General features: G+C 41.3%; 1 protein-coding gene across 6 annotated transcripts in view; it reads left to right on the plus strand.

Annotated features, from left to right (window-relative positions):
• LOC148027597 (uncharacterized) overlaps positions 1-25,142 on the plus strand; it is a 212,603-nt gene that overhangs the window by 70,618 nt on the left and 116,843 nt on the right. For all 6 annotated transcript variants that reach the window (XR_015692610.1, XR_015692611.1, XM_087689309.1 and 3 more), the window contains 4 exons: positions 20,969-21,055; positions 21,162-21,237; positions 21,678-21,752; positions 21,842-21,895. Coding sequence is in view for 4 of the 6 variants with exons in the window: in XM_087689309.1 (XP_087545435.1) it covers positions 20,969-21,055; positions 21,162-21,237; positions 21,678-21,752; positions 21,842-21,895 (292 nt within the window). In the remaining 2 variants the exon portion in view is untranslated. The remainder of the gene's footprint in view (positions 1-20,968; positions 21,056-21,161; positions 21,238-21,677; positions 21,753-21,841; positions 21,896-25,142) is intronic.

Here is a 25,142-nt window from a genome sequence, read left to right on the forward strand (position 1 = left end):
TACCATTGTGGACGCAGCAGACGACACAATCCCAACAACCACCTTGGGGCTATCCTCATATACAAGGGTTCTTGGAAATTTTCTCTACAGAGAGAAATCTCTGACAAACCCTAACTATGTACCCTGTGGTATCCATAGCCAGTAAGCTCTAAACTTGGCATTTTTCACCTTTTTCACTCCGAGCTTTATTAAACAATGATTCTAATCACTAAAGCATCTTCTCTGAAGCTTATTTGAAATCTAAAAGCTCTCGGACATGCTCGATGGACATCACTTAGTGCATTGGGAAGCCGACTTCCAGCCTGCTTTCATTCAAGCATTTCACTAAGCTTGACATTAGTGTTTCTAAACACTAATCATTAATCATCTGATCATTTGCTTGCTGGGTATTTACTAAATCTAGTGAGTGTTATTTTGTCAACTTTCTCTTCTTATATTATTGTAAGGTTATGTGTACAATTATAAACACATAGACCATCATACACTAGATTTGTATTGCATATCTTGAGTGACTTTGGTTCAAGTACACTAGTTAATGCAATCAAAAGGATGAGTGTCATTGTACAATCTTTTTGAGGGTGGAGAATAGTTGAGAGAGGAGAACCAGCCTTAACCTTGTCCAACACAAGCTTCATCCTTTTTGAGGGTTCATCCTTTTTGACTAGTGTGGAGAATAGTTGAGAGAGGAGACCTAGCCATAAGGTTGGGCAATCTTTTTGAGGGTGGAGAATAGTTGAGAGAGGAGAACCAGCCATAAGGAACACCTAGAATGAGGTGACAGCTGATTGCACAACACGACATGACATGGGCAGTAGAATTCCTTCCCCGCCTCAGTAGAGGTGGTGACAGAAGAGAAGGGCTGTTCAATTGCACTAGGATTTTACCCTCCCTTTCAAAGCTGTTGGCGCCATTAGAATTGCCATCAGAGATATTTGGGGCAATACATATCGGAAATCCAGAGGGTTAGAGCATTCCACCTGGTAGTAGGTATAGGGTGAGGAACATGGCAGACAATCTTGACAGAGTTCTATCAAGGAGCTGCACTAGTTAGGGGACACAGATCTAGGGACAAGGAGACCGAGAGGGGTATCGCTACAGAGAGCACAAGAGATTAGGGCTGGACGATGACCTGGTGCATTTAGTAGGAGAAGGCCGTACTTCCATTAGCAAGAGGTCATCTAGATCTGATAGTGGCATGAGACTTGCATGGCCCACTGAGCCGGCACACTTGTGCTTACGAGCTACTTAGGAGCTTGTTCCAGGAGTCGCTGACCAACTATTGCATTTTACATCCCCCTACACTCATTGAATGGTGTTAGATCTACATGGGATCATTGTATCTTACATGTATATAGCCTCGTATCCCCAAATGGACAGAGTTGTATCCATTGAGGGCTTGCCTAGATGATGATGTCTACACTTATTGCACATTTAGATAGGATTTTCATTTTCACTTTTCACTTTCATGATATCATGAGGATATTACTTTGTACATGGATATGTCTCATCGGCCGATTTGATCTTTAGTAGACATTAACATATCTTTCTCTCTCTCTCTCAAGTTGTTAACATGTTCCAGCCATTCGTGTAGAGTAGCAGTGATATTTGCTGCTGATATCCTAATTTACAGTAGCAATTACGGTTTCTTAGCCACCTTGGGATCCATGCTCGATAATTGAAGACCCAAAATTTAGAGAAGCAACTGTAAATTTGGAATTTTCAGCTGATCTGAAAGCTGAGCCTATTCCTATTTGATTGTACTTGCTTGCAAGAGATTGAGGAACACTTTTTGCCCAAATTGAAGCCTAATCAAGGGGCAAATTTATAATAGTTGCTGCTGGTCATTTATGATAGTCCATTGTATTGAAGTTTGAAGAGGATCAATCCATATCTGATTGTACTTGAACTTAATGTAATATAGGTTAAAGAAATACCACAAGGGGCACTAGTTTTGTTGGGTTCAATTGGGTGTCAACTGTCCAAGATTGGCAGAGCAATGTCAGAGTGTGACGTCCACCGAAGACGGATCCCAAGTTTGTGACCACTAGTTGGAGTGTAGGAGTGCTGAATAGTGAATGGCAGCAGGCTGGTCACCAAAATGCAGTAGTTTGGAGGCTGGAAATTGGTAAACACAGTAGTGTACTACCGATCGGAGGCTAGAAACTGTGCATAGTCTGCTGTAAACAGCAGGCTGAAACAGTGTTTGAGAGTGCCAAGGCCTGCAATGCTGAAAATGTAGGCTGGCTAACCCTGGAGATGATGGACAGCAGGCTGAACAACAGTCTGGGACAGTCTGGAGCAGTCGCCAGCAGCGGAGAGCTATTGCCTACAGCAATGGACAGGCTGAAGATAATGTGGCTGCAGTCAATGATGGCTAGACAATAGATGGAGGGGGGTTGCAGGCTGGAAACTGGGCGCAAACAGCAGCAGAGGGTGTGTGGGCTGGTGTAACCTGCAAACAAGGATGATGGTTGAATGGGGGCAGCCTGTCTATTTATAGATGTGGAAGGGTGCCTCAAAAATTAGGGTTTCCACTAAACTCTCTTGAACTGCTCCCCGTTTTAGGGTTTCCACTGAACTCTCTCGAACCACTCCCCATTTTAGGGTTTTACTCTAAAAGAGCATTTTTAGTGTGTTTTGGGCATAGTGACAGGAAATGGCCGGAACGGCCCCCCGGCACGTGGAATCGCCGTCCCCAGAATGTATCCGTCATGGACTGCGTTTCCAAATGATGGAACGTCCCCTGTTCCGTTTCAGACAAGGAACCCTACTGCGTTCCCTGTCTGAAACGGGACAGGGAACGCCACGTGGCAGACAAAACTTACCTGCGCCCGGTCGCCCGCATTCTGCTTCTGCCTGCGCTTCGCGTTCTACTCCCGCCTGCATCCTGCATCCTGCTCTTCGCGTTCTACTCCCGCCTGCATCCTGCTCCCGGGACCTGCCTACATCCTGCCCCCAGCGGTCAGCCACCTTCATTCTCTTCCTTCTTCTTCTTTCTTCTCTTTCTTCTCTTCTCTCTCTTTCTTCTTCTTCTTTCTCTTCTTTCTCTTCTTTCTCCTCCCACCTCCAACCTCTTCCTTCTCTTCCTTCTTCTTCTTTCTCTTCTTTCTCTTTCTTCTCTTCCTTCTCTTCTTCCTTCTATCTTCTCTTCACTTCTCCCTTCTCTTCTTCCTTCTTCCTTGAACCTTCTTCCTTCTCTTCCTTCTTCTCCTCTTCTCTTGAGTCTTCCTTCTAAGTTCTTTTCCAAGTTCCAAGTTCTCCTCTTTTCTTTTTCTTCTCCCTTCTCTCCCTTTCCCTTCTCTCTCGACTCTTGAGTGAGTCTTGACTCTTGAGCCTTCTCCCTTCTCTCGAGCCTTCAATTTTTTCTTCTCTCGACTCTTGAACCTTCAATTTTCAGCCTGAAATCATAAATGGCTTCATCTTTCCGCTCCGCTCGTCGGGTTGGTGGTCGAGGAAGAAGGTCTGATGATTGGTCATGGTGGGAAGAAGTAAATGCTGACCGCCCTTTGAGTGGTGGAGGATCTCGACCATGGATTTGCAAGCTTTGCCCATACAAGCGAACTAGTGGAGCAAACAAGGTAATCCATTGAGCCGAGCATTTGTATTTCAAATTTTTATTGATTTTAATTTTTCAAAGTTACTTAAATATTAGAATATGGACTACCAATTGCCACTTGTTCCATTTTAAAATATTTATGTATAATCAGGTCCGATCTCATCTCCCATGAGCCAAATTCCGAGGTGCAGTTTTATCCAAATGTGATCTTGGAGAAGCAAAGGGAGCTTTGTGACCGTGTAGCAGGTCAACAAGCTTATCTTGCATCTAGACCACGACGTGTTGCAGTTGACCCTGCAACTTTTGTGACACCATTTCCATCAGATGTATCTAGAGCAGGGTCAGTATCAGGAAGTGCTACCTCCACACCTACTGCAGGCATTGCATCGGCCATGGCATCAACAACGCCACATGTTGCACGTAGACAAAGCACACTTGATGCTAGTTGGGATCCCAAGAAGAAGGAAGAGGTGGATACATCAGTGGCACGCTTTTTTTATCATGACCACATTCAATTTCGTGCAGCCAGGTCAGAGTATTTTAAATTGATGTGCAAGAAGATTGGTGAGTATGGCCCTTCGTATGTACCTCCATCATCAGAGACCTTACGCACCACTTTACTCGAAAAGGAAAAGCGCCTTTTTGAGCAAGCAGCAGTGACTAGAAAGAGCATGTGGGCTAAAAATGGAGTTTAGTTGATTGCTGATGGTTGGAGTGATATACGCAAGTGATCCATTCATGGTATGGTTGCTTATTCTCGTGGAGAAATGTATTTTATATCTTCACATGATGCATCGGGGATAGGAAAGTCAGTAGATGTACTTGTAGCAGAGTGGGTTACAAGTGTTGAGCTTATTGGCCCATAGCATGTTGTGGGATTTGCTGCAGATGGAGAGCTTGCAAATAGGGCAGCAGGTGCTATTATTCAGGGATATTATCCGCATATCACAGTTTCATATTGTATGGCTCATTGCTTGAACAACCTACTAAAGGATATTGGTAACCTGTCATGGATTGCACCTGTCATAGAGCAAGGAGCTTAAATGGTTAGCTTTGTTTTGAATCACCAGTTTCTTCGCCATCACTTCTCTTTGCGGTCGAAGAAGACACTTTTAAAATACTCTGATACCAGATTTGTCTTTAACTTCTTGATGCTAGGCAGGTTAAGAGAATGCAGTGGTGCCTTGAGGTAATTATTTCTTAGTGATGAGTTTACCTTATCAACATTGGCAGATACTCCTACAGGTATCTTATGCTTGGAGAAAGCAAATAACTCCACTTTTTGGGATGATGTAAAGCGGATAGATGCTATGGTATCACCCATTGTACATTTATTGAGGGTTATGGATGCTATGCAACCTTGCATTGGCAAGGTATATGAGGCTATGGACAGGCTGAATGAAAAGTTGCAGGAGTTGGCACCGAATGATGAGGCGTATGAGGAAATACACCATTTAGTTGTGACGAGGTGGAACTCCTATAGCTCACCCATGCATGCAGCTGCATTTGTTGTGGATCCTGAGTTCCAGGGCAAGGGTCAGGAGAATGACACTGAGGTTATGGATGCATGGAGACTTATATTGTCTCGTCTAGTGCTGATCATGGCACTAGACGAAAGATCAGAGATCAGCTTTCATGTTATAGGACCTTTCGGGGTTCTTTTGGTTGTGGGGATGCACAGGAGGATCGCTGTAAGATTGGGGCAGCTTTGTGGTGGGAGGACTATGGTTCGGATGGTCCTGCGTTGCAGCAACTAGCCATCCGTATTTTGAGTCAGTCAGTTAGCTCCTCTTGTTTGGAGCAATTGTGGAGTACCTACGCTCACATTGCTTCAAAGAAGAGGAACCGTCTTGGTGTGGAGAGGGCAAATGATCTAGTATTCGTTAGTGCTAATTTGAGGATGTTATGTAACAGTATGACAACAAAGCCTGATCCATTCACAGAGTGGGAGATGCAGCAAGAAGAGGAGACACATGCTGATGTTGAGGGAGATGCAGCAATTCATGGTACACATGATGATGAGGCTGGCACTTCAGGAGTGGCTAGAGCAGCCTCAGATCATGATCATGATCTTTGATTTAGCTTACTTATCACGAGTCTCATGATACATGAGTCATGACACATTTACATTATATATGATATTATGATCATTGATGACACTGTGACACTTGGGCTGTTGACAGTTGTGCCATGCCGATATTATATTTGTACTTGAGTCTTGCAGTCTTGCAGTTGCCCTTTGGGCTATTTTGGCATGCCGCATTTTGCTTCAGTCTAGAGATTAGACTTTATATTTGTAGTCTTTTTTGAGGCAATGAGCATGTTCTTTCAAAGATTAGACTTCAATTTCATATTTGTAATCTTTTAAGTTTTTTGGCAATGGTACCATAGGCATGTTCTTTTACTATTTAGCTTAGACTTTAAAGTTTAGTTCATCGTTCATTGTTTTATCATTTATGATTTTTGGCATATGTATTATGGATTTTATTATTTATAATTGAATAGCTTACCTCTTGAGCCTTGTATGTTGCAATTCAATTTCTAATGAGTAGTTTTAGAATAATGCATGATATGTTAAAGTTAAAACTTAAAATGATTTGTCCTTGTGGATTATATACCTTGGTTTTAAGTTTTAACACTCCAGAGTCCACATGGATTATAAGTGAAATATTAAATTTTTTTCATGAATTTTGATTTTTTAAATGCCGTTCCTGTTCCCACGTCCCCGTTCCCTAGGTTTGGCGTTCCGGTCCCCGTTCCCCGTTCCTGCTCCCCGTTTCATGTTTCTATGGTTTTGGGGCTGTTTAAGAGGCTAATCAGCAACAAGTAATGCATAATTTAGCTCAACATCCCCTCTCAAGCCCAAAACTGAGCTAAAAGGTTAGGCCTACAAAGCCCTACAAAGGCGGATGGAACTACATGGAATGTTTTTTTTTTTGAATAAGTGAAGTAAATTTGTTGGGATGCGGCCGATTGAGTAAAAGTGACCCAAAAGACGGGAGTAGGAAGGGTACATCCAACACATCACAAAACAGAACAAGCTAACCCATCCACTCAGGGTGTCGATGACGATGAAAAATAGGTAATGAGGTATCCATGTGATGAAGAAGGAGGGTGGTGTGGTAATAACAGCCGCTAGTGGAAACATTTTCTGCACAATGAGATGCAAAGTATGCTACATGCTGAAGAATGCTCATGCAGCAGGTGCCACTTGGACAATGTCCCTCGTGGGGATATTGTTCACTTGCCCAAGCACCCTAGTACAAGGATGATGTAATCTTGCAATGCAAAGGGTAAGGTACAACAGGGGAAAGAAGCTGATGTCGAAGACAAAGTGTTGAAGTCTGTAGAATACCAAGAAGGATAGGAACCCCCTCTCAACCTGGATGTAGATGCCGAAGAAGGAAGAGGAGCTTGATGTCGGTCTTCATATGGTGCCAAGAACAATAAGGAATGAAAGAAGATGAAGTGGATGAAGCACCTCGCTAGAAGAGCAAGGTAGAAGTCACCGCCATGATAACATCAAGAGAGATGCTGCACGATCCGCCTCGAGAGGGGAAACCGCCATGTTGGAAGAAGAGCAAGCACTCCTAGGATGATGAAACCATGAAAGGAATAGTGCGCATCCCCACGTCTCTAGCCCAAGGAGAACCAAAGCAAGCTGCAAGTTAGCCCTACAGTGAAAGACAAAACCGTGCAAAAAAGATGAGAATCTGCAAACACAGATGTTAGTGGTGAGATGCTTTAAAGCAAAACACAACAGAAAGAAAATCTAACTCAAAATAAATGCAATGAATGTGTATGTGTGTGAGGAAATGCAGTGGAAGACAAAAAAATGGAAAAACTAAGGATAATGAATCCTATGGGCCCGACTCTAAGAGTGCGAAAAATGAATGCTAGACTGACCTAGGGTATCAGAAAGAACCTAGAGGCATGCGAGTCGAAGAAGGTGGCTACCATCGCGTATGTCCAGTAGCAGGGCTTTGCCAAGGGAACGCCTGACGAGGTGGAGAGGAAGGTGAGATGGATGCATAAAGTGCAACGGGATCAAAACATGCAGACCAATCAGCCAATCCCTCAGGGGTAGTGAAAGAGATGGGCCGCTGAGGTTGTACTCGAGCCACATGTCCAACAGCAACAACAACGGGTGCTGAAGGAGCAGATGAAGCGGGAGTCGAGGGTGTAGCCCCACTGGACTGTGCAGTTGTAGTGGTTTGTTGAGGCTTTTTAGGTGGAAGACCTTCGGCCTTGGAGCGACACTCCTTGTCCACATGGCCTGCTCTCTGGCAATGTGTGCAAAACCGGGTTTTTAGGCAGTTGTTGCCAGATAGGTCTAGATTCTTTGGTTCCATCTGAGAAAGAGGAGTCACCCTTTGATTGGATTACCTTCGCATCTAGCGAGTTCTTGCCACTAGTGGTTGTCCCTCCCGAAGAAGAGGCAACCAACCCCCTCTGCTCTGAATAAGGTTGTGATGAAGATTTTTTGTGGACTTGATCATACAGCCTTGCGTAACGCAAGAACTGGCACTCAAACTCGTAGAAGGTTGGCAATCTAGGTTGGGAGATGATGTGTTGAATGAAATTGAAGTACTTGTCGGGCAACTTATTCAAGAAGAATGTAACCTGATCGTTATCTGACTTTGAAAAGCAAGTAGTGGCGAACTCAGCAAGTAACTGTCGATATTCAGCCAGCTTGACTTTCAGATCATCCCCTTCCTTAATAGAGAACTCTTGAAGCTCAAAGTCGAGATTGATGCGCCGAGTACGATCACGAGCTGCATAGCGGTCGAGAATGTGACTTCAATGCTTTGACGCAAGCGGGAAGTGTTGCAACTGAGAGCGAAACTCAGGAAGCAATCCTTGCGTTAACTCAACATTGGTTGTGGCATTACGGGCTCTCCATTGATGGATGTAATCAGGGTGAGCTAGTTGAGGGTCCGACATAGGCTCTAGACCAATGACGAGGTCCCAAAGACCCTGAGACTCAAGCACTTGTTGCATGAAATTGGACCAAGTGGTGAAATTTGACCTGTTAAAACGTGTATTATCCGTGAAGGTATTCTTGGCCGTTGCAACAAGAGTGGTAGTGCTCGGAGATGGATAGTGTTAAAAAGTATAGTGTGGGTAGGATGGGGGAGTGGAGTACACTTGGGAATGGGTCCCAGAGTGCCCACCAGGCATGCGCGTAGTGTGCAAGGTGGATCCATAGGTAGGGATGGGTTGACTAGGCATGGGCATGGTAGCTACATGAGGAACCCAAGGAGGTGGGACACGAACACTGTGAGAAGAAGATGGGAATCCCTGCGTATGTGTAACCCAAGGAGAGCGTGAAGACGCACCATAAGCTGAGGATGGAAACCCTTGTGGATGAGTGGTCATGGGAGATGTGAAGCTGGGGATAGTGAGGGGGATGCCCATCACAGTCGTCCCAAGAGTTACGGGTGTGCTCATGTGCTGAAAGATGAGAGGCACTATGTTAAAGGGTGGCATTCCCCCTAACGAAGTACCATGGTGCAAAGAGGTAGAGAATGGGGTGGAGAAGGAAAAGATGCTAGGAGCGGATATGGAAGATGCAACCCCTAGGGTGTGTAATGCAGATGTGGAGTGTAATCCAAGGTTTTGGAAATATGATAAGAGGTGTGATATAGAAGAGGGTGGGATGGGAGCGAAGTGAAGTGTGTGTGATATGCTCAAATGAAACAAAAGCTGTGGATGTGCCTGAATTTCGTCTGCTTCGTGAGCCCCCTCCATTGAAGTTCACATATGCAAAGCCATCGGGATCTTGTATCTCAAAAGAAGGAACATGCGAGGGTTTTGATTCATGCAACACAAAAGAATTGTACAAACTTGACATTGGACCTGGCTGAGATGATGAAGATGGATCGCCAGACGTTTCGAATGCCGTATGTCCTCCATGATCGGAGAGGTGGCCAGCCTCACCAATTGGTCCAGATGTGGTAGCAAAACTAGTAGGAGGGGTGTAAACATCACCATACTTGTTGCGATAGTACTCCTCAAAGTCCTCCTCTGTCATGTTAGTGAAATTTGGTGAAGGTGGAGTGTCGTCCTCCTCACCGAGTCCGTAATGCTGTCTTAGGGCCTCCAATGATGGAGAAGCCTGATAAGTCATCATAGGAATTGGAGAAGAAGGTGTCTGGGACATTGTGATTTGGTTACGAGTCGTATTGTGTGCCTTGCACAAAGACTAGCTCTCCACAATATCCGCAGGATACTCTTTACAAGAGCACCGGCTTTAAAACCATGTGAAGGAAATTTGCTAGAGTTTGCACTGAGGACACACAAAGTGTACGACCACGATAGAAACACAAAGAGACAGACACAGACACAGACACAGACACAGAGGGCAAAACTCAAACCCTAAACACAAAACTCAAAACTCAAACACAAACAGAAGAAGGGAGAGAGAGAACACAACTCTGAAGTGAATGAATGCTGTAAATGAATGTAAGAGTGTATAGTGTGCTCAAGGGCAGAGCAATGTTGGAGTGTGACGTCCACCAAAGATGGATCCCAAGTCTGTGACCACGAGTCGGAGTGTAGGAGTGCTGAATAGTGAATGGCAGTAGGCTGGTCACCAAAACGCAGTAGTCTAGAGGCTGGAAACTGGTAAACGTAGCAGTGTACCACCGACCGTAGGCTAGAAACTGTGCATAGTCTGCTGTAAACAGCAGGTTGAAACAATGTTTGAGAGTGTCAAGGTCTGCAATGCTGAAAACGCAAGTTGGCTGACCCTGGGGATGATGGACAGCAGGCTGAACAACAGTCTTGGACAGTCTGGAGCAGTCGCCAGCAGTTGAGAGTTGTCACCTACAGCAATGGACAGACTGAAGATAATGTGGCTGTAGTCGATGATGGCTGGACAGCAGATGGAGGCGGGCTGCAGGCTAGAGACTGGGCGCAAACAGCAGCAGAGGGTGTGTGGGCTGGTGTAACCTGCAAACAAGGATGATGGTTGAATGGGGCAGCTTGTCTATTTATAGATGTGGAAGGGCGCCCCAAAAATTAGGGTTTCCACTAAACTCGCTCGAACCGCTCCTTGTTTTAGGGTTTCGACTGAACTCTCTCGAACCTCTCCCCTTTTTAGGGTTTTACTTTAAAAGAGCATTTTTAGTGTGTTTTGGGGCTGTTTAAGAGGCTAATTAGCAAGTGATGCATATTTTAGCTCAACACGTGGTTGCCCGTGTAGGCATCAAGAGGATGAGATAGGTCCCATGGGAGAGATTGGTATATCACATACCTCTTCTTAGAAAGCTTTGCTTGCACATTTAGAGTTATGTGGACAGCAAAGAGTGCTTCATAGCACTTTTGGAGGGTTGTGATGTGTTGCTTGGTATTCCTTGGTGTCATGTGCATGTCTAGCATGCCTTGGTGTCATCGTGTGCATGGTTGATTTTTATTGCTGAAATCCTAATTTACAGAAGCAATCAGGGTTTCTTAGCCATCTTGGGATTTGTGCCCAATAATCAAAGACCCAAAATTTGGAGCAGTAGCTGTGAATTGGGAATTTATAGCTGATCCAAAGGTGAGCCCATTCCCATTTGATTGTACTTGCATGCAAGAGATTGAAGATCAATTTGTGCCCGAATTAAAGTGCCTAATCAAGGGGCCATATTTTGGTGTACTTCAACTCAGTGCAATACAAGTTAAAGAAATATTGCAAGGGGCACCAGTTGTTGGGGTCAATTGGGTGTTGGCTGTCCAAGATTACTTGGTAAAGCATGCATTTTAGATTTGTTAATTTAATTGCTTGCTGTAGTTGTGTGAAATCAGGTCACATAACACCCTATTTAAGAAGGAAGGTAGGTTTCATATAGTCCAAAATAATCACGTAATTTTTTTGGGTACTAATATTGTACAATACCTTATAAAACCTTGAGGTACCATTTAGTACTGTATTTTATCGTATTGTACATTTCATACTTGACAACTATGCTCGTTATTACAGAGATTGGTCAAGCTCCCATCAATTTAGGCTGATTTGCTCCTATTCTGGCCTTTTTGCTCCAATGCTTTGTACATTTTAGAAGTAGTCTAGTCGTTGTCTAGGCACCATTTTTCAACAGTTGAGGCCATTCTATTCCTTTTGCATCCATGGTAGGCTAATTGTTTGGGATAACTTTCTTCCACTAGTTGTTAGAAGGCTGCAATTTCCATTTCCAGCCATCTAGAGTTTTACTTGATTGACATATGTTGGGCTTTTTCATGTCTTTTGAGGCAAGCATGTTTCTCTTGAGGGCAAAGTTGGCTGGACAAGGACCATCTTTATCAGATTTTCTAGTTTTGATTATCATGATTCAGAATTTTGGAAGGAATCTTCTCATTATTCTCATTTGAAAGATTTGAGGGCGGTATAGTGGGCTTGTTTAGGAGGATTGGGCCCATATTCTAATAAACATCCTTAGGACAATTGGTTATAATTTTTGTAAGGATGAGGCCATATAAAACTTGGCAGGCATTGTGCGATTGACATATACCTTGAGACACAAGAAGAAAACATTAACACGGGGAGGTTTGTTAAGCTATTGTCCTCCTTATTCTGGAATAAAAATGCTGGTTTCTCATGATAGAGGATTCAGCATTAGATCCATATCTCAGGGTTACAACTACAATCAATAAGGAGTGAACTAGATGCGTAAGAAAATCAAATATGCCAAGAGCTTTGATTTTTGTGTTACTTGTGTGAGTGAGAGCAAGAGGGGAAGGTGCAACTAGAGACTAGAAACGAGGGAGAAAGGGGCAGTTTGTGAACTCTCTTAGAAATCTGTCAAAAAGTGGTCAATGGGTTGATAGGTAACGTCACAAAATTTTAAATACTGGTTAAAGATAACAGTAAGCAATACCCTACTTGATTAGATGATCTCTCAATAGAATTCATAGTTGTCAGGTACGAATGGTACGATACGGTACAATACGATAAAATACGGTACTAAATGGTACCTTATGATTTTATAAGGTATGGTACAGTATTAGTTCGATTTTTTTTAAAAATTTCATTAAAAATATCTTAAATTATAAAATGATAAAATACATGTTTAAAGTGGAAATAGCCATTTCATTACAAAATAAGATGATATACATGAGGGTGGCTCTCATGGTTGCATGAGTTGCATGCAAGATGCGATACAACTAGAGTCTAGTACATCTATGGATAATGGATCATAGTGGCATGTGGATACAATTAAAAAAGGAGAGAGACCTATGAATCTATAGATTATGATGAGGTATCACTATCATGATCACCATCATCATCAGAACCATCTGAGTGCTCATCAAGAGAGTTTGAAGATGACTCCTCGACGTCAGATGATGAGACACTCTTTTACTCATCCTCACTAATGAGGTTACCATCATCATCAAATGATGGCTTCTTAGGCGCCAGCTAAGTAGACAAGGGGGGATATCATCATAAGACACGGGATAGGAGCTACTAGAGCCTTGTCTTAATATATATGCAAGCCACTTGAACCACTCCTCCTCGATATCGGAGGGTGCTGAATGCGCTTGCCCCTACTACCATATCGAGATCTAAAATGGGCCCGATGTTGGCTCTAAGACACTAGCGAGGCCTCTACTACTCACCTAAAACCACCCCACACAGCCTCATGGCTAGGAGCGTCCAAGAGCTTTGCGTTTGTCTGATTTGGTAGTCCAATGAATAATTCTTCCTCCCGCTCCTCCCGCCCCGTCCTCAAAAGGAGTCCTTAAACATGCTGGTGTTATATACTACGTAGCATACACATTGGGAGTACCCCTCAGTTAATCACTACGGCTTCACTATGGCTCTCCTACACCTCGGGGATTGGCCCCAAGATGTGCCATGAATATAAAGCACATTTGAAACAAAGTCCACTCTTTTAATTAAACGATCTAGGAGATGATAGATAGACCTTACTAAATAACTCCCAAGGAACTAAATATCTAGCTCTACAACTTGGGATATCTCACACTCTCAGTGTCGGTCATCACTCATACAAACAGGTGCTATGCATCCAAGATACGATACCATGTGGTATATCAATGTAAGTGTGAATATGACCATCGTGCTCGGACAAATATTCATTGGAAATCAACAACGTGAAAGTGCGAAGATAATTCTTTTCATAATTTTCTTTCTACTACGATAGTGCTTTGTTGCTTAGGGCTAGCACTGAGCTTCCTGGTGCTACTGGTCCCTTTTAATTTTAAACAACCGTGAACCCTATATGATATGCAACATGAAACACAAGCAATAAATGTACTTCAACCACTCAGCAACCCCCTACTCTCTATGGTTTAAAATTTTGCATGCATTAATATGTGTAAGGCGTGGTTTTTAATGTATTTTTCTTTATTGAAAGCGATAAAAACTCACTTGAACAAAGAGATGGGGCTGAACTGAGGCTAAACCTCATGCTTCAGCTCCATCATATGTCCACACACATTAATCTTATTTTTCCTTATTTTTATGACGCAAAAAACCTAAATTTTTTCATTTTTCTTTGTTTTTTCATATTTATTTATAGAAAATTGTAGATAATTACTGATTTTCAGGTATAGACTGATTACTCTTATAGAAAATGATTTTCTTAGCATGTTTCATTCCATAAGAACGGCAAATGCACACCAAAACCCGAAAAACCGCATATTTTCCCTTAAACCGCCTAGTCCGGTTTTGCGTGGTTTGCATAGAATTATTATACAATTGATTGTTTCATGATTCTTTCAACATGACTGATCAAACAAAGGATTGGCAATCAGATCTAAGCATTATTAATAATTTCAAATAACAATTGATCATAAAACGGTAAAATCTACCTTTTACTCATAAAACTGCTCATTATGACGCGCACTTTTCGACGTTGGAGGCCCGTTGACGCTCTTTCAGGCCGTTGACGATCCATCTAACTTCAATTCATGTCTCTTTGCACTCCTGCATCATCATTTGACCAAAAATGGCCATCTCAGCCCATTCCCCTCTCTTTTACATTGATCCATGAGAACAGCCCACAAGAGGAGAGAGGAGAGAGAAAGACTAAAATCAGATCTTTTTGTATAATGCATCAAATTCGGTCATCTTTGCGATGATGAAGGACAATAAAATAGCGGAGCTTACAACCAAGAGGGTTCCCTCAATGATTGTTGATCAAGAAAATCATTTTTTAATCATGGAAGGAGGCGCCATAAAAAAGCCCCGCCTCCCTCCCCTCCCCTGGTTTTGAGAAGTCATGTTATTTCATTCATAAAGCTTGTTTTAAGCTTTTAAGCCTTTGGTTAGAAAAAACTGGTTTACTACTTTGTGTTGACACTCTTGCCCAAGTGGGTTTTTCACTTTTTAGGAGATAAACGTGCTCAGATTTGAGATCCGTCTAGATGTCTGGCTTCATACGTCGAAATCTATAATGATGCTTGAGTCTTAAGAAAGAGCAAGAGTGAGAGGGAGGGGATGGGAGAGGCTTGAGGCTTGAGGCTTGATAGGATGCGGGAAAGAGGAGAGAGTGAGAGGCTAGAGCTTCGTGAATCACAAATCACTACCGATATTGAAGATCCTAGAGAGGAAGGTGAGAATGGAAAATGCTTGCTGAATTGGTGTGGAAGCATGGAGGAGAGGAGCACCTTTTGTAGATGAGAGAAGGGTCAAACAATCAAATAGGCTTTCTAGCTAGATGGAATCTAAGGGGGATTGGGGGAGGAGTGCATAGCCAGAATAGGGGGTGTATTGAAGTATCCAAGGCTTCCCACCCCCTTAAAGTGCCACGTAGGATGACATAGACCCAAAAATGCATAGCACGTAGAGGAACATGTAGAAATGTGCTAGATGCAGCGGCTAGAAATGGTTAGTTTGACTGTACGAAATCAAATGCATACGTACCATATCGTACGGTACAATTAGTGCCATACAACGTACGGAGGCAACTATGATAGAATTGGTTATAAAGCTTGTGTTTAGTCTTGATAGACAAAGGTGCAATCAGATGGAAGACCAGAATTGGATAATTTACAAATTGCAATGTACTTAGTAGAAAGTGTTGTTTGGGCATGTGGAAGGTAGATATCCATTTCTACCCTTGCAAGAGGTACAATATTACCTTCACTAGTTCAATAGACCTGTGTGTTCTTGCAACGTTCTATGGGTGAAGCTTTTGAGAATTTAGTAGTGCTTTAAGAACCTAATTTTTTTTTTCTTGTTTGTAGAAGTAATGTGCACCATTCAAAATTTTACTGCAAGAGAATGTAATTTTAAGACATGCATGTTGAGATGAAATTTTGGTAATGTGGTACTTGAGATTGGAGACTTTGAAGGGGTGAGTTGGGCTAGTCCTCAGAAGTGCATAAGGCTTTAGCTTTAGAAAGCTTGGGCTTTCTAAATACCATTTGAGCTACAAAAATGAATATTTAGATTTTTGAAAGAGAGAGAAATTGCTTATCATACTTTTTGTTAACTTTAGTAGGGTGTACATTATCCAAGTTCATAATTTTAAAGGCAGACTTGTCTAGACTCACATCTATACATTGTCTGAGTGTCTTGTTATCAACCATTTTTACACAAATCATTCACCTAGATTTCATAGTGTGCACTCTACAAGGACCTTTAGGTATTAAACTATTGTCTAAATTTTTTCCTTTTCCTTTCACAAACAAAGTGCTTAGCTTCATAGATAACTAGGACAATTAGGATCGACCGTAGTCATAGGTATTTCCAAATCTCATGGATTGTGTTTGTGGACTTGGGTCAACAATTATATGATAGTTGTATAAACTGTTGGGAAAAATCAATGTAAAGTTCTTGGAGAGAGAGAAAATTGCCCTGAAATGGTGAAATTATCTAGCATTTTGTAGTACCTTTAATAATATGTGTGACAATGCCTTGGGCAAAGTGCTATTTTGAATTGCGAAGTGGTGAGGCATTCAAGGCATAGGCATAAACGTGATACAACACGAAAAGAGTGACATCTCAATTGAGAAGACCCTCTTGGGTAATGGCAAGAGGAGGAAATGAAGATTTAGTTAGGCATATGGTTATTGTGTCATGAAGGGAAGAGGGGGCCCCCTTATATAGTTTTAAGATCGGACAGGAGGCACCCTACTTTTTTTTAAAGGCTAACCCTTTATTAAAGCCTTAAGCTATTATTGATATAGCTTTCCCTTGTTGCTCATGAAGCTGCTTGTTTCTATGACCGTGATTATTGTACGTTGTAGTTCAGTGTTAGGGTAAAGGCTGTTGTGGCCGGTAGTCCCAATAACCCTAACCATACATGTATACACTCATTCTTTGTTCTTTGAGGTGATATGAAAATAATGTGTTGCTCACAAGAGAGCTATTGGAGGCACCACAAACATAGTCTCTCTCTCTCTCTCTCTCTCTCTCTCTCTATGTTCGTTATCTAGTGGCTCCTCTAGTGGTAAGCCACTTATTTTATTAATCCATTGACCGAGGTTCAAATCTCAATTTTCCTATACCTATTTGAAATGATCATGTAGAATGCAAGAGTTGACCCAAAGACATTATGGTCACCACATCTTCAACTTAACCAACTAAGCTATATGTAGGACGTCGAGGCCCTTTTGAGAGGCAACTCAGAGACTTCTTTGCAAGGGGGACTCAAGAGACCTCAGTGTACTTATAGCCCCAGTCCACATGGGAGACTCTCACCGCACCAATTTACACAGACAAGGAGTACTGATTGATTGAGCCGTTCAGCTTAGCTGATCTAGATGGCCTAGGCCTTGACACAAGCATCAATGATATCTTCATAGGCGGTTATAGGAGATTATCCCTCGAGGCCCTCCATATCCACATGAGATTGTACCATCTCGAGCTCAATGTTACTAGATAGAGCTCTATGTTTTACACATCGTCTTAGTTAGTTTCCTTCTTATTTGCTTTGTGCTGCATGTTTTGCTCAAAAAAGTTATACCATCATACACATGATTGTAACTCATGGGCCATTTTCGCCTTCTATTAGTGTTAATATATCATTGTGCAATCTCCATTCTCTTTGTAGCTCCATCAATTGGCATGAGAACAAGTGGAAGTCTCTAGCTAGCAGGCCACTGGAATTCTTCATGGTCTCCATTTTGGATGAGATTCAACATATGCAAATAGGTCAACAAATCCTCGAGATAATCCCATTGGGGTTCAATCTACTCCATTTTTCAATTTGAGGCTACTTCAAGAACGTATAAGTGTTGCACAAAACATTTTGTCTTTTTCTGAAATTGTGCACAAGTTGTTAGAATTTGCAAAACAGGTCAAGGCTTACGACGTTCATTGATATAGGTTACCAAGCATTGGTAACTAGCAACAAACTATTAGAAATAAGTAGTTTCACGTTGCAAGTTGCTTGACACAAGTTGCAGGTTAGATTTCACAGTTTTGGAGTTTGTTGTTGGATGGTATTGTATACACGTTGCAAGTTGCTTGACACAAGTTGCAGGTTAGATTTCACAGTTTTGGAGTTTGTTGTTGGATGGTATTGTATACAGCAACGACTACTAGAGTACAGACTTTAATGTATAAGATATACCAATTCTTGAGCTGCATATAGTATCAAAAGACTATCCATGCATATTTGCTCTTTAAAGAGTAGGAGCATTGTTCTTTGATGTACTGTAGTGGTTTTGGGGAGATCTATCTACTGATGTACTTCTGAATAGTTGGATGATGTTATGCTGCTATATCTGTGAGGAAGTACTGAAGCAATAATACAATGTTGTGACTATAGACAATGATTTTCACAACATTTGGATAGTGATATATGCATTACTGCTCAGTAGTGGTTCATTTCGTATCTTCTCTTAGGTATGATTATACTAAGCAGATGCTGTTGAAATTTTGACAGTTTTGCGGTGTTGTTTGTTGATTTTCTGATTGCTATTACTTGATAGTTTTTGTTGTTTTTTTCATAAATGGCTTCATCATCTGCAATGGACATGGAATTGTAGAGCATCAGGAAGTTTGATGGTACTAACTTCATTTTGTGGAAGGAGCAGATCCAAGATATCCTGTAGTAGTTGAGGCCCATAAGAGGTATAGATGCAAAACTAATAGACATGTTAGAAGAGGATTGGCTAGAGCTTGATGTATTGACCAAACCCATTGTCAAGTTGCGCTTGGCCAAATGTGTGTATTTTATAGTTATGAATGAGACCACTACACATGACTTATGGAAGAAGCAATTGACACTTATGAAAAGGAAACTGACTCTAATAATATGTATCTCATAAAAAAGTTGTTCGAGTTATTATAGATGGAGGAGGATACTACTATCATTGGACACAACATATGAAACATATCACAAAAAGCATTGCCAGCTATCTTTTAGAGCCCCACAGTTAATGGCATCCACCAAACAAATACACCATAAAAGTTTTCCACATTAAAGGAAGCTGCAAATTATGTTGTATGTGATCGTCTTTGAGCTTGGGTGCGATTTTGTTTTCGTGTGACAGGCCGATCATTGTCATGGAGTTTTCATTGAATCAACTGTGTTTGAGGTGTTTCTAGGAATTAATTGGTGGTGTTATTGATGCGTTTGCATTTACAAATTAATTTCTTGTGTTGAAGGCTTTGACTAATGCTTTTGTTTGTGCTCCTAATACTCCCTTTCTCATCGATTATGATTTTGATGCGTTTTCTAGGTGATTAAGGGTTGGTTTCCAAGGTTTGTTTTCTTGAGGGTCGAGAGTAGTAGTAGTTGTGGAGCATGGAGTGAGCATGAAGAGGATGCAAGAAGAGGAGGTGTGTGCAATAAGTGATTAATTTAGTGACTTTGTGCTGTGGAGGAAACTGTTTTCTTGTCTTGGGAGCAGGACTCAATGTTTTTTTGTGGTCTCTTCGGTCGAGGTGACTAGAGGTTACATATTCAGTCTAGTTACCAATGACTATCAATTGTTACACAATTAGGTTAAAAGTATGATTGGAGTATGGTTCAAACCATTGAGCTGATGTACAAACAAGAGATTCATGGGAAGATCGATTGATAATAGCTTGAAGAGTAAGTGGATCCTTGTTATACTTTTGTAGTCGAGCCATTAGGGTATGTTTGACCCCATTAGTGGTCCATAAACCTCAAGAACCAATCCTGAGATTGTTTTGGAGTTTTTAATTTGGACAACACATCAATGCACTTCATTGAGAGAGCCAGTTTAGATAACACATCATAGATTCCTTGCTCAGCCGAACTATGATTTCCCTATTGGGCTTCTCTATACAAGCAAAAGCCTTGACCATGGCCAACTTGGCTTACTATAAGCGTCTCTTGATCATTTAGCTTGAAACATCATGTGATGTGGTTGAGCTTTTCAAACAAGTCCAGAAAGCTGGCATCAATTGATGCCATCCGGCTCATAGGCAGTGTGTAGTGTACTTGTTAAACTAGCTTACTGGTTGTCTTCATCCTTCTTGAAAGGAGAGTTTGTTTTCCCTTTTTTCCTGCTTGTCCTCCTTGTCGTCCTTGTCATCCATTTCATGCTCACTTGGGCCAGGAAACATCACTTGTGCTTGCTCCCATATTTGACAATGGGGCTACAATGTCCTCTTCCTCCTCTTGGACCAGCAGGCGTAGAAGCATTAGCAAAAACATCACTTCATTCAGCTGTTTATCAGAATTTCAGCCTTAAAAAGTCCTAAATGTAAAACCCATATATCATACTCAAAGACTGCAAATCTTTGCAAATGTCTACACAACATATCGCACATGTCTGAAAACAACTCTGCTGTGCTGTGGTGCCAGGTGGAAAGAAGTGGCTTATTGACATGTTGCCATTCAAGTAAGGTGCTCAAGTTTGTCTCATAGTCTTGGTGATGAATTGGATGATGGCGTACTAGAAAGCAAAGCCTCTTGTACCTAGTTGTCTTTCTTGTTATAATGTGGTGGAAGTGGATTGCTTGAGACCTTGTCATTAGTAGCATTTCTCTCACATTCTTGGGCAGTGCATTGGATGATCGCTTCCTACAACGAGAAGCTTCTTATTTGATGTTATTGAGACTCGTGAGTGAAAACCCTTTAGAAAGGTCCTTGGGTACTTGGGCATGCCCAAACATGCTAAGATGAAAGGCAACCATCTCTTGCATATTTAAGCTGGATATGTCTGAATGCTACAGGTTAGGTAAACTAGTTACTGTATGCTACAGCTCACTGTTTCAATGATCAGAAGTGATGCAACAACAGTCAGATTTTAGTATCAACTTCTAACGTTTGGGCTAAAGGTTAGAGCCGTTTCTTGCTTTTAATTGCCCTAACGTTTGTACTACAGTGTTTGGCTCAGTCTATGTTTACATGTGATGCTTCTGGGGTTCTTGTGTAGTACTGTACACTGGGTTATGATTCTAATGAATAGCTTATAGTTAAACTTATACAGCAACTTACTGATTCCATCTTTCTTCCTCTTTTTTGTCTGCTTTTTTGATAGTCTTCGTGGCAAATCTCAAATACAACAACTTGTGCAATATGTGGTTGAAGAACCACCAGAAGGGGCAGACACTAAGCGGGCACTTAAGTACATAGAGTTCACTGTGCATTGTATTCATCAGGCTCAACTTTAGCAATAACTTGGCTAATAATATCTCTACTGAAGGCTTTGTTATCTACTCTGCTCCGTGCAGGTTCCCTTTCATTGCTTGTGAAATTTTTACTTGTGAAATTGAGGTCATCTGCAGAACAATGGTGGAAGATGAAGAGGTAAGTATGTGTTCTGTCTAGTGTTCTGCATTTTCCTAGAACTTGAGGCATATTTTCCTCTTTTCATGGAGATACTGTTTCTATTGAAAAATTGAAAATTGTATTTCATTCTTTCATTTTCTTAATCAAGTACTCATTGCTCCCCTCTTTTCCTGACAAACTAGCAGCATTGCTGTATAGACACAATTTTAGTCCATACAGTTTGGATAGTTGTTGGATCCTCCATATGGATGATAGATAGCACAATTTTCCAAAAGTGGTTTTGCAAGTTCTTCCTTTGGAAACCATGTTTTATAAACCAAATCAAACCTTTTACAGTAAATTATTATTATTATTATTGTTTCTATACTGATATCATCATTACTGTTTGTGAAACAAGGTTATGTCTAATGAAGGATCTTTTTCTTTAAATTTAATCCCAGTTCCTTGTTTGTGTGCAGTTAATGGATTTGCTATTTTCCTTCCTGGATTCAGATAGGCCGCATGGGACTTTACTGGCTGGTTATTTCAGCAAGGTGGAATGATATGGTGATGTTGATGGTTGCATACATAACAGATCATGTATAACCAGTCTTCAAATCTGATCAGCTATAACTCTTCACAGGTTGTTATCAGTCTTTTGATGAGAAAGACGGCTGCTGTAATGCGGTACTTACAGGTAACATGGTGCTAAATGTTTCATCTTTAGCATGGTAAACATTGGACGAAGTTCAAGTATTGATGTTGTTGTCTTGTTGGTCTAAAGGGTTTTTTCTTTATCACTCTAAACATTTGGGGTACATATTTTTATGTTCTTATAAGATAAGGATGTAGAATCATTAGCCATCTTGATCACTTTGTGTTCACTTTTGAAAGAGATGAAACACTTGAAGAGTGTGCTCATTGAGAGGAGTAAGACTCATAGATTTTTGTTTGATGTTAAAGAAGAGAAATATATGAGTACAAGAAGATAGAATATATGAGTAAAGGAAGGATGTAGAATGGTTGGCTATCTTCGTCACTTTGTGTTCGGTTTTGAAAGGGATGAAACACTCGCAGAGCGTGAAGTTCAAAGAGAGGAGAAAGATTCATTAAGTGCTGTTTGATGTTGAAGAAGAGAGAATTTATGAGTACAAGAAGGGAGAATACCAAGTAGCTTGACTCTTTTTAAATGCATCTAAAGTGCATGCACACAGGCACAAAGTTATTTTGACTAGTATTGTCCCACACCAGAATCTAAGATTGTTCTTAATTGGTACTAGCCTTTCACCCTCCCTTCAGCATGGCTGGTGCACTTCAGCTTTGAGAAGTTGTGGAAACTTAGTTTGACCCATCTCTAGAAAAGTCTTTGTACCTTTATATAGATGTTTGATGAAACTAGCCTTCAGTAAAACAATGGGCAGCAGACTTTAGCTGGTAAGCACTTAATTTTAAGAACAGAAATGGAGCAACAGAAATCCAAATAAAACTTTGGAGCTTGAATGCTCATGCACCATGAGACCAAGAATCATTGGCCCCACAGCCTTTTCCCCCTTTCGGTATTTCTCTGTCATTACTGAATTGCTGGTACAACTGCTTGGAGAACATTACTCACTTGATCTCCAATCTCAGCCTTCAACATGCCAATTCAGCACATCTGCTCAATGGATCTACAGTGCTCAACAACTTGTTTCCAGTTGCTCTCACTAGCGAGGACCAAGAACACTATTGGAAAATATTTGCTATGAATCTAAAAAAGCACAAGAAGACCAATCTGCCAGAACCCTAAGTCTTACCAGATTCTCCACGTGCACTATTAGGAAGGCCCAAACTAGACAAGATTTTCACTTATCATGCACCCAACAGTGCAGCCATAGAACACATCAGTCACAATTTATGTAGAAGAAAACCCTCTGGCAAAATTTGTTGCGAAAGATCTCTCCTAGATGCCACAAAACATAGCAGGAAGAACTAATCTTGCAGAAGCACGCAAAAGTGCTTGAACCAGCTTTTAGGTCTCATGATCAGCTCTAGGAAAGCATCACCCTGTCCGAATCAGTATTGCCAGCCTCGAGACCACCAAAGCAGCATCACTAGGCACAAATAAACTTGCTTTGTCCGGAGACAGCATTACCACTAGTGAAAACAACACGATTAGCAGAGGCAGACAATTGTGAAATAAGTGGAGTCCTTAGGCCCCAAATAGTATATAGCCATACAGAAGTCACATGGGTGGTCAATGCACTTGTAGATTCTCTTAAAGCGACCCTCCTGCGTAGCATGTTGTAGATCCTCTTATAGAGGACTATGACTTCTCTAGATTGTTTAGTACCTCTAACGATTGTGCTTGAGAATGGCATGTGGGCTCCCATTTGTAGCCTCTCACCTTCTAGTGGGCATATAGGGCCTGGTGTATGTTTGTTATATTATGATATCTTTGCCTCTAAAGGTGTCTTCAAATAAGCCAACATTTGTTGTCATTGCTTCATTGCAGCTCTATATTGCTAAGCACATTCATGTCTCATAGGCTGGATACTGTGACGATCATATCACCATCTCTGCCAACTGTCCATTTGCCTGCCTTACAGGTCTCCATAATCTTCAGCATATACTTGCAAGTGGTGTGGAACTTGGGCTGGTGTGAGATCATCCTCTAAGATCTCATAGTACAGGGGAGCTTTGGAAATGAAACAGATAACAAAAAAAACAGTTTTGGAGTTTCCACCAGTCTTGGGAATGGGGGGAGGACTTTCGGATTTAGCGTAAACTCCATACACATGTACTTAAATATATCAATGTCCACAACATTTACTCAAATTTTACATGAAACTTCAAGCCTTCATGTCAGATGATTCATGAAGTTTGAACATGTTACAACTTACGTCATATATGATTAGTGCAAACTTGAAGCACGTAAAATATTGAGTTACAGCTTACAAACAATGAGCATTGAGCCAGTAATAGAGCTGCAATTTGCATAAATATTCGAAGGAGTATACTATACAGAACAGGGAAACGATAGATCCCAAGACCCAAATACTAATGTCAAGACTCAAAACAACTAAATGAGTCATGATGTTGAGTGACAATTCCCTTTATGTCTGATCTGCATGAAGTAAGCTGAGTATACATTTCCTCATTTGCTTCAGGTTTCCATGACAAAAAGTGCGCATCCATCCCTTCATAGCTCTTTGCTTTCCAGTGTGTCATTTCCTTTACCATTTCTTGTATAATGGTTTGTTATAATTGCATCCTTTGTATTGCTTGTGAGCTTCTCCATTTCCTCTTTGATGCACCTCTAACCTAGCATCCTGAATCTTGAATATTTCCCAGAGCCTGTTTCCTGTCTTTCTTTCCCTCATGTGCAGATGTTTGCAGCTGTCAAGTTGCTTGCCATTCATGCTGAGGGAGAGGTGCAGAAAGTAGTGCAGGAGGTAATCTGTTGGTAGTGCAGGTTTACCGTAATGCAGGTCAATCCTAATGCTGGTAGATTACTGGTAATGCAGGCACGGTGGTTGGTTGGAGGCAGCAACCTGCATGGTTGCCAGGAGTGTCAGAACCAGGAGGTTTTATATGTAGGAAATGATTTATTTGAACGTTTGAAATGGCAAGAAATAAGTCTTGTGAAAAATGTTAATATATAAAATTTAAGTTGAATATGCAAACAAAAGATAGGTAGTCTTCAACTTACAATCTTAGACTTAGAATACACTTTTCAGCTTGAATGAACCTTGACTAAGATTCATGAACCATAATCTATCAATTACGGATTCACAACTAATCAATGAACATTGATTCATGATTAAGCAAGCTACCCACATACTAGTCTTTGTCATACTACCCAGTAACCATTAGTTTCTAATCATAATGTGGTTTTCTCCTCTCTACTTATCTTTTCTATCTTTCAATTTTCCAAATCAAATTTAACACGTAAAGAAACGTTTTTC

Source organism: Lygodium microphyllum, chromosome 12, assembly GCF_053477565.2.
Source record: "Lygodium microphyllum isolate KBCC chromosome 12, Lygodium_microphyllum_v1.1.10, whole genome shotgun sequence".
Classification (NCBI taxonomy): domain Eukaryota; kingdom Viridiplantae; phylum Streptophyta; class Polypodiopsida; order Schizaeales; family Lygodiaceae; genus Lygodium; species Lygodium microphyllum.